The following is a 13442-nucleotide window of genomic DNA, read 5'->3' on the forward strand; positions in this document are numbered from 1 at the left end:
CTCATACCCTAAACCACTTACCACCAATGAAGTACATTTTGAAGTGTAATCAACATTGTAATTTGGGAAGTACGTCAACCAACTTGCACACATGCCTACCAAGCAGCAGTGTGGTTAAGGCACGATTGGTTTCACCAATATTGATTACGGAAAAAGAGTTAACCCAGACAGTGGAAGTATTTCCCAGAATCTTTCTCAAAATAGAGCCACTGGATTTTTTGATGTCTATCTGACAGAACAGGCAGGGCCTCTGTGTAAATTCTCAATGAACAACAGTGAACAGAACAGAAAGAAATTTGATCTCGGGCATCTTGTGTTACTGTGGATGTGACATGACACTTTACAAACAAGTCTCCTTGCTTTCTGCTTTGACTGGTCTTCATAATCAAAAATATGAAAGAGAATGAAGAACTGATTGATCACTAGAGCTGCAAACATCAGACACTTATTGCTCTTGTGCTGCTTGGTTTCCAAAATGCACGTCTCTGAGTTGAGCAGAGTACGCAAAAAGTTCAAAGTAAATCTATTATCAAAATACGTATATGTCACCATTGGTTACCCTGCATGCATCCACAACAGAACAAAGAAATGGAATCACCGCACACAAAGACTGACAAACAACCAATGTGTAAAAGAAGATAGATAGATCTGAGGAATTGAGTTGTAGAGTGTTTGGGTGGAATGAGACGATTCAATTAGGATGTCTCTCCATCCCCATTACAATAGGAGCCAGTCAAAGGGGCTCTGATCAGGGTGCAGCCAGCCCAACTATCAACCCTTCAAAAAAAAAATGAAGTAAACAAGCTGCAAAAATGCAAACTACCAAGCTGTTAAAGAATGGAAGTATAAGGCACATTTTTGTGAATTGACTCAGGGAGCCAGGAAGTACACAAAGAAAAGTGATTGGACAAAGTACTGACGAGATGGCTTCTTCTCGGTTCTCCCCCCAGGAAAAGCAGTGTCCAAACTGAGAGTCGGCAAACTCATGGAGACCTCCCGCTGCTGCGACACTGAAGTAACCCCAGACGTTTTTACTGCTGCGGAAGTTCAGCTCCTGAACTGTCCCAGAGCTTGGCTTGAACCCCTGTAGGGAGAGAGTGAGAAAACACTTGTAAGTAGGGAATCACTTCACTGCAGTAAAACAGACGTAATCCTCCTTGCTTTACACAAACTTAGACACCAGTGTACATATTTACTTATTACATAAAATAATAATGAATTAATAACTGGTTAAGTATATTAATTAGAACAAATCTTGAAACACAAAATGCCGGAGGCCAGGCCAGGCCACATCTATGTAAAAGAGTAACAGTCGACATGTTGGGACGAGATCCTTCATCAGTCCTGGCCTGCTGAGCTCCTCCAGCATTTTGTGTATGTTGCCTGGATTTCCAGCATCTGCAGATTTTCTCTTGTTTGATCTTCACTCTTTAAACGTTCATGAGACTGATTTTAAAGTTCCTACTCTTGGCTTGGAATTGTAAAAAAGTAAAATAGAGTCCAAGGAAATATCATATTCCATCCCAAACCTTAGCGTAGAGGTGCTCCATAATCTTGGCACTGAGAATCAGGGAAGTGGTGGCCAGGTTGGCAGAAAGAATGAGCAGAATAAGTGGCAGTACAGCAGTCAGTGTTACACGATTACAGCGCCAGGCTCAATTCCCATCGCTGTTTGTAAGGAATTTATACATTCTCCCTGTGACTGTGTGGGTTTCCTCAGGGTGCCAGTTTCCTCACACAGTCCAAAGACGTAGAGGTTAGTAGGTTACTTGGTTACATAGGTTTAATTGGGCCAAAAGGGCCTATTACTGAGCTGTATATCTAAATTAAATAAAATAATATACTGACAATGCTCTGTCATTGTCAGACCTGGGAAGTGGAGAGGGGGTGAGGAGTGAAGAACTGGAAAGGGTGTCTACAAATTTCAGCTTACTGATATGTAGACATGAACTAGTAACCCAATACTGTAAGGACGACATGGTGGCATAGTGGTTAGTACAATGCTTTACGGAACAGCAACCAGGGCTTAATCCCCACTTCTACCTGTAAGGAGTTTGTATGCTCTCCCTGTGACCATGCAGGTTTCATCCAGGTGCTCCAGTTTTCTCCCACAGTCCAAAGATGCACCGGCTGGTAGATTATTTGGTCATTGTAAATTGCACCTGGGGTTAAATTGTGGGTTTCTAAGCAGCACAACTCAAAGGGCCAGAAGGGCCTACTCTGCACTGTATCATAATACATTCCTAAAAATAAAAAGCCTCCAATTATCAACACAGTCTGCGAGCTGCATTTTGCAGCAGTTGAGGACTTCATTAAAGGTTGTGGGAACAGTAGCAAAATAACAAACCGAAGCTTAATAAAACTACAATTATGTTTTACCTCATCAGGGTTTTCACTGGTGATACGAGCAGCTATCACGTGACCACGCGGACAAGGGATATTTGTAGAATTCTCAAAATCAATTGGTGAATCTCCCCATGGGGCAACTCCATAGAGCATGCGGATGTCCTTGATTCTGTGCAGAGGGATTCCCATAGCAATCTGAAGGATATTAATTGCAGAGTTTCACCAAGTTTAGAATTTGTGACTTGTTTTGAATGAAAGAGAGAGGGAGACAGACACATTTTACAAGTACACAGCGTCAACGTAAAAATATTCCAGATAATAATTAAAGCAATATGAGAAAAATATAGAACCCACCTGCAGCTGTGCTGAAGGCAAGTTTACATCTGCGACCATTTCAGTGCAAGGATGTTCCACTTGAAGCCTTGGGTTTAACTCCAGAAAGTAGAAACTTCCATCTTGACTGTAAAGATATTCTACTGTGCCCGCACTTGCGTAGCCTACCATTTTTGCCAGCTTCACTGCACACTGTAAAATAAGCAATCAGCATGACAATTGATGCACTGTCTTGCCTCTAAGCTGCTGAAGCATGATGTAGTCTATAGCTCATAATTGTACTTATAAATCAAAGTGTATGCCAGGGCTCCAAAGCAGAATTGTGAAGTTGACGGGGGTGGGGGGGGGAAAGAATCACGAACTAAAAATTGATGCAATGTACACCCAGTGGACATTTATTAATAGATACACCTGCTTGTTAATGCACATATCTTAACAGTCAATCACATAGCAGCAACTCAATGGGTAAAAGCATGCAGACATGGTCAAGAGGCTCAGTTATTGTTCAGACCAAACATCAGAATGGGGAATAAATGTGATGTGACTTTGACCGTGGGATGATTATTGGCGCCAGACAGGGTGACTTGAGCATCTCAAAACTGCTGCTCTCCTGGGATTTCTACCCACAACAGTCTGTAGAGTTTGCAGAGTATGGTGTGAAATACAGAAAACATCCAGTGAATGGCAGTTCTGTAGTGGCAAACGCCTTGTTAATGAGAGAGGTCAGAGGAGATTGGCCATACTGGTTGACGTTTACAGGAAGGTGACAGTAACTCAACTAACCATGCATTACAACAACAGTGTGCAGAAGATCTCTGAATGCACAAGTTGAATCTTGAAGTGGATGGGCTACAGCTGGAGAGGGCCATACTTAGTACAGAGTACACTGAGGGTATTTTGGAAAAACAAAGGTAGCTCATCCAAACTGGTTCTAATGTCATAAAATAAAACTATGCATACTCACCTTCTCCATGTTTTCAAACACTGTTGAGGTAGCAATTGTTGCTGGGGCTTCTTCGATAATCTTCTGGTGTCGCCGCTGAACGGAACAATCACGGCCAAATAAGGAGATTGCATTGCCATAATGATCTGCAAGGATTTGGACTTCAAGATGACGTGCATGTTTGGCAAGTCTCATGACAAAAATTGGAGAACCAGGGACCTCAGTTTGCACCTGAAAAAAAGAGGGCAATTCTTTTTGTAAAAATAATGTATAGAAGTGCAGAGTAGAACCATTGCTCTATTTCTAATATAGACATCAGACATTGTCCTCTATATTTTAGGATAAATCTTAAAAGTAACCCATGCAGAAAATGTACCTGAAGGAGACAAGATCACAGAATTGCTTTATATTCTCCAGCTGTCACGACACCAGACCATCAAGGGAAGCAATGAACTAAAGAACATAAGGAATAGGATACAAAAGGCCATTTGGCACCTCAGGCCTTCTCCTCCACTCATCATAGCCAATCTTTTACATCAAACCCATTTTCCGGTACGATTCCTTTATCTCTTAAACATTCTAAAGACTCATGGTCTGTTTAAAATGAACTTGATGACTAAACCTCCACTACATTTCACGGCAGATAATTCCAGAAGTTTGCCGCTCTAGAAAACGTTCTCCTCATTCCAGTTCTAAGTAACCCAAGCCTTATTCAGAGACTGAGAGCCCTAGTTCTAGGCTGCTCAGCAAGAAGAAACATCCTCACTTACTGTCAAGCATGTCAAACCCAGTAAGGATTTTAGAAGTTACAATGAGATCTCCTCTCACTCATCTAAATTCAGACAATACAGCCTTGTCTATTCTTATCATATGGAAACTCCAGCATCCACAGAGCCAGTCTAATAAATCTTCAGTGTACTACCTTTATGGAAAGGCTAGCCTTATCTTGGGTAAAGAGATCAAAACTCTTTTAAAAGGTACAGGAGCCTGAAGACCTAAACTCAGTTTTAGGAGCAGCTTCTTCTGCTCTGCCATCACATTTCTGACTGGTTCACGTACCCATTCACCATTCCTTTTTTTGCACTATTTATCTTCTTAACTTGTAATTTTTTATGTATTCCACTGTACTGCTTCCACAAAACAAAAAAAAATCATAACACGTCCATGATAATAAACTTGAATCTGATTCTGACTGATATATGATACTCCATCTAGCATCACCAAGGTATTATACATTTACAATCATTACTCCTGCATTCAGATTCTTCCATAATAAAACCTAACAGCTTTCCAAATTTTTTGCTCCACCTGGCTTTCACTGACTTGCATACAAGGACACGATCCCACTGCCCACTAACCAAAGATCAATTTATTCTCACTGTTCGTTTTTGTCCAATAGCTACTATAAAGTCAGTACATCAACCTCAAATGTGTGCTCTGACCTTGTTAATCAATTTCCAGTGTGGACTTTATCAAAAGCCTTAAAATCAAAATACACTACATACGTGTTTCTCCTTTACTTATTCCACATCTTGAAAGAAATTTAGTAAATTAGTCAAACAGCCTGCCTACCTCCACTTTAAATATTCCCAATTACCTGGTCTCTATGGCCACCTGTATCAATGAATTCCACAGATTTAGCACTCTCTGGCTAAAGAAATTCCGTCCCATCTCTGTTGCCCTTTTATTCTGAGATTATGCTCGCTGATCCTACATTGTCAACACTTATGGAGAGAAGGCAGGAGAATGGGGGTGAGAGGGAATAATAAATCAGACGTGATCAAATGGTGGAACAGACTATGGCCAACTGGTCAAATTCTGCTTCTATGAATTATGAAATTAAGCCTCTCCTTTTTATCTGTGCATGGTAATCGATGAGCAGATTGCTCAGATGTCCTATTAAGTTCTTACCCACAATCAGGGAGATAAGTGTGGTAGAGGAAGGAAAGGGTGGCGTGTTAATTGAAATCTTCTGTAGAAAGATTAACTAAACAAGTCTTCTTGATAGATACAACTTTATGAAGGTCTGGAAATTCTTATTGCCCAGCTGAAAAGCAGCAGCTCAAAAGATCTTGTAGTAAAATCTCCCAGGAAATTATGTTGAATGTCATAAATAGGCCTGTGTTCAAAACATCTTTATGGCTGATCCATAAGGATGCCAAACAAACCTGACTGTAATGATGTAATGAATACTGCATTTCAGAAACAAAAATAAAGTAGGTAAGTAGATGAAAAAAAACTTCAGGTCTTTTTCTAATTTCTTGTTAACCTGTTAAAACCTATACAAGTCTGAACTAAGTATTTTGGAAGGATCACAGTCCAGAAATGAAGTGGGGGGGGGGGGGGGGAGGAAAGGAAAGAGAGATGTGTAATTTATACCAAACTTACTAATATACAAACATGCACATCTTACTCTTATTAGAAAATTAGACTCTGCAGATTTCATTGCTCATTTTTCAATAAACTACCCCATGATGTTTCTACTTTCAACTTGGCTCATCAGTTTTACAATGTAATTGCTTCAAGTTCACTAAAGTTATTAATTGAAACACTATTTCAACACCTCAACACGCCAGTTGATTTTTATTCCCATAATAGGCATAAAGCCTTCAGAGAAAAGCTAAGCATACTGTAAAAGCACAAGTGTCTTCCAAAATCTAAAGTCTCCACACAAAAACAGGTGGCAGCTGAACTGACCAATTCAAAGATGCAAACAGCCTTGATAGCTACAGCACACTTAGGCCACCCTTGTATGTGTCATGCAGAAAGCAGACACAACCTGAGGTAAAAAGTTTTAATCCCTCCTGGCAATGCTTTGAAAAACATGCTAGAATCTAGAGTGTACTATCTTGGAACAGATAAAGTGAAGGCTTAGTAACTTGGAAACAAATGAAAGCAAATTGCATTGCTTTACCACATTAATCACTATGCCTGACAAGAGAGTGCAAGAAGTGCACTGGTAAACGTAAATCTATCCCATTACCTGGTGCAGCATTAACACATTAATGGCGCTCACTAGATAATTCAAATTAAAATTGTCACATTCAGTGTAGATTTATTTCACACAAACAAACTTATTTTTCCATTTTCTTCTCAGACAATACCCAAATCACTCACCTGTCTGAAAAGGTTTGGAAAATCCTCAGCATTGTTCACCTTTCTTATCCCTTTTCCACCTCCTCCTTCAGAGGCCTTGATCATCACTGGATAGCCAATATCTTCCGCAGCCTAACATATGTAATATATGGATTAGAATTAAAATGGTATAAAACATAACAAAGGCCACCACTGCCATACAGATCTAAACTCAGTGAATTAAATAATCGTTATCAGAACTGCAAAGAAGGAATGTAACATGGCTGCAGAAAGTCTTAAGTACTTGTTGTCTGAGTCACGATACAAAAGAGCCTTTTGAGTCCATCTCAGTTAATGAAATTGCATAGGTACATTTCAGGATTAAGTTTAAAGCCCAGGATCTCACAAAGTTATATTAATTCAAGATCTGCTCATTGTGAACAGATCTTTTCACAGGCAGAGTTACCAGAAAACCTACAGAAAATCACTAACCAAGGAGGTTCAAAAATATACCACCACAGACTTCATCATCACTGAAGAGCCAAGTGACATTGGCTCAACAGCAAATGTTTTCCACAGGAATTAATGCATTTCCAAGTACTGAAAGGTGTGCCTTGTCTAGAGAACTATTAAAAAAAATTCAACGCTGGCCATTCAATCACTGCTGGTGCCAAAATTTGATGCATGTTGAAATGCAATCAGTAAACAATTTGGATACAAGATCGCATTTGCAAACACTTAAATTCTGGTAGTAGAAATCCATCGTTATCCATACAAATACCATTTATTTATTTGAGTTACAGCATAGAATAAGCTCTTCAAGCCACACTGCCTATCAACCCCCGATTTCATTCTCCCCTAAACATGGGACAATCTATAATGACCAATTAACCTACCAACCGGTTCGTCTATGGACTATGGGAGGAAACCTACACTGTCACAGGAGAATGTACAAACTCCTTACAGACAGCAGCAGGCATTCAACCAGGGACACTGATACTGTAAAGCATTGAGCTAACACTGCTGCGCCACCCAATTCTTACCAGAGGTCGCATTTAGAAATTAAAACGGTTATGCTGATCTCCTGTAACCCAGCCGACATTTCAAAAAGCAAAATTAATAGTCATTTATTTAAAATTGCTACTTTTAATGCCTAAATACACACAAACAAGCCGTCTTCTTTGGCTTCTAATATCTTAGACAATATTATACCAAAGGCAAACACTGAGGGGACATACAGAAAGTACAGTTATTATTCTTCACAGGTGTAGGTGCCTCTGTTATTGTTATGGTGCCTCAGATTGCACAGGCGATGCATAAATATTCACCCCTCACCTTCATACCACTTTCCACGTCTGCAATGCAGCCCTTCTCATACAGCTCAGGAGGAACATTCACAATCAGTTTTGGAGGGTTGGTTTCTGTCCACTCAATCATCAGTCCTTAAAAAACAAAAGGGAAGCAACAAAATGCTACTTACAAATGTCAATAAATTGTATGCTGCAGGTGTGCACTTAAGAAATACGGTTGCTGGAAAGAGTTTAATTAGGGAACAGTTGCACAAACTTCCAATAATAAGCATTGACTATCTTCAGCTTGTATGGTTGAGAACACTTCCAAAGGTTTGTGATGGAGGGGGATAACCCGTCAATGTTTTGTGCTGTGACCCTTCATCAGTCCCGATGAAAGCACTTGGCCTGAAATGTCAACTGTTTATTCCCCTCCATAGATTCAGCCTCACCTGCACGAGTTCATCCTGCATTTTGTGTGTGTTACTTTTGAACCATACCTAGTTAATGGGAACTGGCCATGGGTGACAACTATGGAGATGAATTATTTTTCACCAGGTGACATCACACAGCTTTCAGTAGACGGCCAGGAGCTGCTTCAGATAAAGCACGCTGTTGTTTCAACCCACCACATAGGAAATACATTTCTAAAAGCCTAAGCAAACTAAATGCTGCATAGTGGCATCTGCATCAGACTTTGAAGCGAGTGGTACTGGGTTCAAATCCAGCCAACTCCTTCCATCCATGCTGGGTGGAACATTGAGCTAGCAACCCAGCCTCATTAAAAAAAAGACAAATGCTAAAGAAACAGCATGGTTGCCACCTGGTGCACCACAAGACGCGGATAGGACAACAAAAGCACACTAAAGATAGGTGAGAGGAGGATACACAAAGAGGTAACTAACTAATCAAAACTTGGAAATGATTTGTGGTATAAGCAAAGGATTCTATCCATAAGAGTTCAGTTTCCTTTTCTTCAATATTCTACATATATTTCATTTTAAGATATGCTCCATGCTTCAAAGTTTCTTCATCGCCTTTACATCTCTTTACCTTTCACACTACTCCCTTGCATAAAGTAACAGCATCATTCTACTCCCTACAGCCAACACACAGGAGGCGCCAGTACCTTGGAAAATCACTTGCCTCACCTCCTCGGCACTTCCTAATATAAGGAGCAACACCAACCCGTTTCACGTTTTGCACATCAACTGATACGAAACCATCATCGCTTTATAGGATTTGAGATCTATTCAATAACACGTTTACATGTTTAGCACCAATTTAATTTTTAAAACATGCATGGATCAGAGTGATACCACTATAAAAGTGTATACTGTGTCATGCCATTAGACAAGACATTGGGACAAAAACTCCGATTGTTTTGATTTAGGTTCAATTTTTAATTACCAGTGCTATTGTGACAAGCTCTATTCATTGGAAAAATAAAACAGTGTTTTATTGAATTGTTTTCTTAAATGATTGAATAACATCCCTTCACAAGGGAACAATACTTCACAAAAATAACTCTTCTACCACTCAGTCTGCACTACTCTGGCACACTAATGCCACAAAACTCCTTATTCCGCATCCACCAGGGCATTTTAAAAAAAGGATTCCCTCAAATCCAGTAATCCTCCCAACATTTTATTTCCAGCTGACATAAATGCACTATGTTTTGCAAAAGCCTTCTGCGTGAGAACAAAACCTCATGCGCTTTACAGAATGAGCATCCATCAGCCGACCACTCGATTGTAGAAATCATCATAATCAGGCTGAAGCCAGCTTACATACACTAGCCAAATGAGGAATAAGAGAAACTCAGGCAAGGCCTACTTGCTCTGCAAACTCTTCTTAAACAAAGTAATTCAAAAATCAGGAAATTTAGCCCCATTATGGTGTGAAACGAGCTGCCAGCGGAATTGTGAATGGGGGGTTGATTTTAACATTTAAGATAAGTACCGTAAATTCCGGACTATAAGCCGCTACTTTTTTCCCACACTTTGAACACTGCGGCAACACTGCGGCCTATAATACGGTGCGGCTAATGCATGTTTTTTTATCATGCCGCCAAAAACATTTTGCCTCGTAGACCAATAAAATTGATGAGTAGTTCACAGAGGTCCAATGAAATTGTACGATAATTCAAGCGCACTTTCACAATTAAATTATTGTAAATCAGTCATTTGTACTCACCCTCATCAACATGGAAAACACTCGAAGAAAAGCATATGATGCAGCTTTTAAGTTAAAGGCGATCAATCTGGTGGTTGAAGAAGGAAATCGAGCTGCTGCACATAATCTTGGCATAAATGAATCGATGTTGAGACGGTGGAGACGCCAGCGTGAAGAACTGAGTCAATGCAAAAAGACGACAAAAGCTTTCAGAGGTAACCATAGCAGATGGCCCGAACTTGAAAACTTTCTTGAAGACTGGGTTAACACACAGAGAGCAGGCGGCCGCGGTGTTTCCACCGTGCAGATCAGACTGAAGGCTAAAGCAATCGCCACCAAAATGAAAATCGAATATTTTAGAGGTGGGTCATCGTGGTGTTTTAGATTTATGAGACGAAAAGGCCTGTCCGTCAGGGTACGCACGACTCTGTGTCAGCAGCTCCCTCCCGACCACGAGGAAAAGTTTGCTAATTTCCGCACATTCACTCAAACAAAGATAGCGGAGAATTCCATCAGGCCAGATGATATCATAAATATGGATGAAGTACCTTTGACGATTGACCTGTCTCTCACTCAGACTGTTAATAAAAAAGGTGACTCGTCCATCACACTGAAAACAAGTGGCCGTGAGAGAACGCATTTTACTTGTGTTCTGAGCTGCACAGCATCCGGACTAAAGCTTCCACCGATGGTGATTCTTTAAGCAGCTGACAATGAAAGTTCAGTGAAAGCTGCCATCAAGAGTACAAACTCAATTCCAGCTGTGATTCCTGGGGGCACCACAAAGTATTTGCAGCCACTGGACATCAGCGTGAACCGGCATTTAAAGTGGCGCTGCGCGTTGAGTGGGAGGCTTGGATGACGAGCGGCGAGAAATCCCTTTACCAAAACAGGACGCATGCGAAGAGCATCTTTAACTCAAGTCTGCCAGTGGATCCTAAATGCGTGGAGCAGTGTCACAACATCCAGCATCACCAACGGGTTTCGAAAGGCTGGACTGCTGCGTGATGAAGAGGACCGCGTGCGCTCAAGTGAGAGCGGCAATGAAGAGACTGAAGTGAGTGACGAGATCCTGAGGTTTTATTCAATTCGGACACTGAAGAAGAGGACTTTGATGGTTTTAGTGCGCAGGAGGAAGATGAAGAAGGCGATCAATAACTTTTCCTGGTAGGCTGCAGTATATATATATATTTTTACCAGTCGTTAGGAGATATTGGAATGTTGTTCGTGCACTGTTCAGTAAAAAAGTATACGCAACGTAATTTGTGTGTTACCGATACGTATGTATATTTAAAAGTAGCTGTGTTACCGGCACTATTCGAAAAAAAGCATTTGCAATATATATTTGTTTATGTTACCATACGGATTTAATTAAAAGTTAAAAAATCCTCACGTGTAATATCTTTCTGTGTAAATATCTCATATTACAACGTGGGACACCTGCAGCTTAAAATCCGGTGCGGCCTGTACAAGTACAAAATTGATTTTCTTTCTAAAATTAGAGAGTGCAGCTTTTAATCAGCTCTGTAGTCCGGAATCTACGGTACTTGGATGAGAGGGTATGGGAGGGCTATGGTCCAGGGGCAGATAGAATTTGGCATAATAGTTCAGTAAGGACTAGATAGGCCAAAAGGTCTGTCTCTGACTCTATTATCTCCTGATTTCAATGGCAGGAAATGAGAGACAGGACAATTATTACTCTTCAGATCTTCAGTCTTAGCAAGAATATTCCTTGATCAATTATCCAAGTATCTTTTACTTATTAAGATCTATGCCTTACCGGTGCCACTCCAGGGTAGAGTGGGGATGCCTGCAGTCTGTGCTACAATAGAAGAAGCAATTTTATCACCCAGGGCCCACATGGCAACACTTGGAGGACCTGAAGAAAAGGGAAAGTGTTTTGAGCAAAGTTCAACCTAGTTTACATTGCCAAAAATAATTTAATAATCTCAGCAAAGAGTCCATTCATCACACTGAGTTAAGAGACAGTCCACCTACTAAGCGGGCTTCTGACAAGTTCAGAACAAAAGGACACATATTAACTTGAAGACATATTCCATTTGTACGGATTCGAATTTGAGCCAAGTGTAATGCAAGGAGTAACAGACTGCTCTGAACTACTTCACATAATTAGCAAGGAAAACATAGGGAAGAGGCCATGCTCTCTTCTCACTGATGTCATCAGGAAGGTGGTACAGCAGCCTCAGGACCACAAGACCATAAGATATAGGAGCAGAATTAGGCCATTTGGCCCACTGAGTCTGCTCCACCATTTCTTCATGGCTGATCTAATTTTCCTCTCAGACCCAATATCCTGCCTTCTCTCCACATCCCTTCATGCCCTGACCAAGCAAGTATCTATCCATCGCCGCCTTAAATATACATAAAGACCTGGCTTCTACAGCTGCCTGTGATAAAGAATTCCACAGATTTACCACTCTCCAACTAAAGAAATTCCTCATCTCCATTCTAAAAGGATGCCCCTCTATTCTGAGGTTGTGTCCTCTGGTCTTTGGCTCTCCATAGGAAACATCCATTCCACATCTCCACTGTGGCCTTTTGATAGGTTTCAATGAGGTCACCCTTCATTCTTCCAAACTCCAGTGAATACAAGTCCAGAGCCAACAAATGCTCTTCATATGGCAAGGTATTCAATTCTGGAATCACGTTTGTGAACCTCCTTTGAACCCCCTCCGGTTTCAGCACATCCCTTCTAAGATTAGGGGCCCAAAACTGCTCACCGTGCTTTATAAATTTTTAACATTACATTTCTTGCTTTTATGTTCTAGTTCCCGCAAAATGAACACTAACATGGCATTTGCCTTCCTCACCACAGATTCAACCTGCAAAATTAACCTTTAGGGATCCTGCACAAGGACCCCAGTCCCTTTGCAACTCGCTTTTTTGCATTTTCTCTCCATTTAGTAAATAGTCAACCCTTTCATTTCTTTTACTGAAGTGTATGACCATACAGATCACGACACTGTATTCCATCTGCCATTTCTTTGCCCTCTCATTATCCAAGCCCTTCTGGAGCCTCTCTATTTCCTCAAAACTACTGGCCTCCACCTATCTTCATATTGTCTGCAAACTTTGCAACAAAACCGTCAATTCCATTATCCAAATCATTGATATGTAGTGTAAAAAAAATCAGTCCCAACACAGAACCCTGTGGAACACAATTAATCACTGGCAGCCAGCCAGAAAAGGCTCCCTTTATTCCCACTCTTTGCCTCCTAGCAATCAGCCATTGCTTTATCTTTTAGAATCCTTCCTGTAAT

General features: G+C 40.7%; 1 protein-coding gene across 1 annotated transcript in view; it reads right to left on the reverse strand.

Moving 5' to 3' along the window:
• Window positions 1-13442, reverse strand: part of acaca (acetyl-CoA carboxylase alpha) — a 286714-nt gene that overhangs the window by 235504 nt on the left and 37768 nt on the right. The window contains exons 7-13 of the mRNA XM_059973293.1: window positions 11942-12040; window positions 8033-8139; window positions 6740-6850; window positions 3644-3853; window positions 2701-2871; window positions 2380-2541; window positions 921-1084 (exon numbers count right to left, since the gene is read on the reverse strand). Of these exons, the coding sequence (XP_059829276.1) occupies window positions 921-1084; window positions 2380-2541; window positions 2701-2871; window positions 3644-3853; window positions 6740-6850; window positions 8033-8139; window positions 11942-12040 (1024 nt within the window). The remainder of the gene's footprint in view (window positions 1-920; window positions 1085-2379; window positions 2542-2700; window positions 2872-3643; window positions 3854-6739; window positions 6851-8032; window positions 8140-11941; window positions 12041-13442) is intronic.

This window comes from Hypanus sabinus, chromosome 6 (genome assembly GCF_030144855.1).
Source record: "Hypanus sabinus isolate sHypSab1 chromosome 6, sHypSab1.hap1, whole genome shotgun sequence".
Taxonomy (NCBI): domain Eukaryota; kingdom Metazoa; phylum Chordata; class Chondrichthyes; order Myliobatiformes; family Dasyatidae; genus Hypanus; species Hypanus sabinus.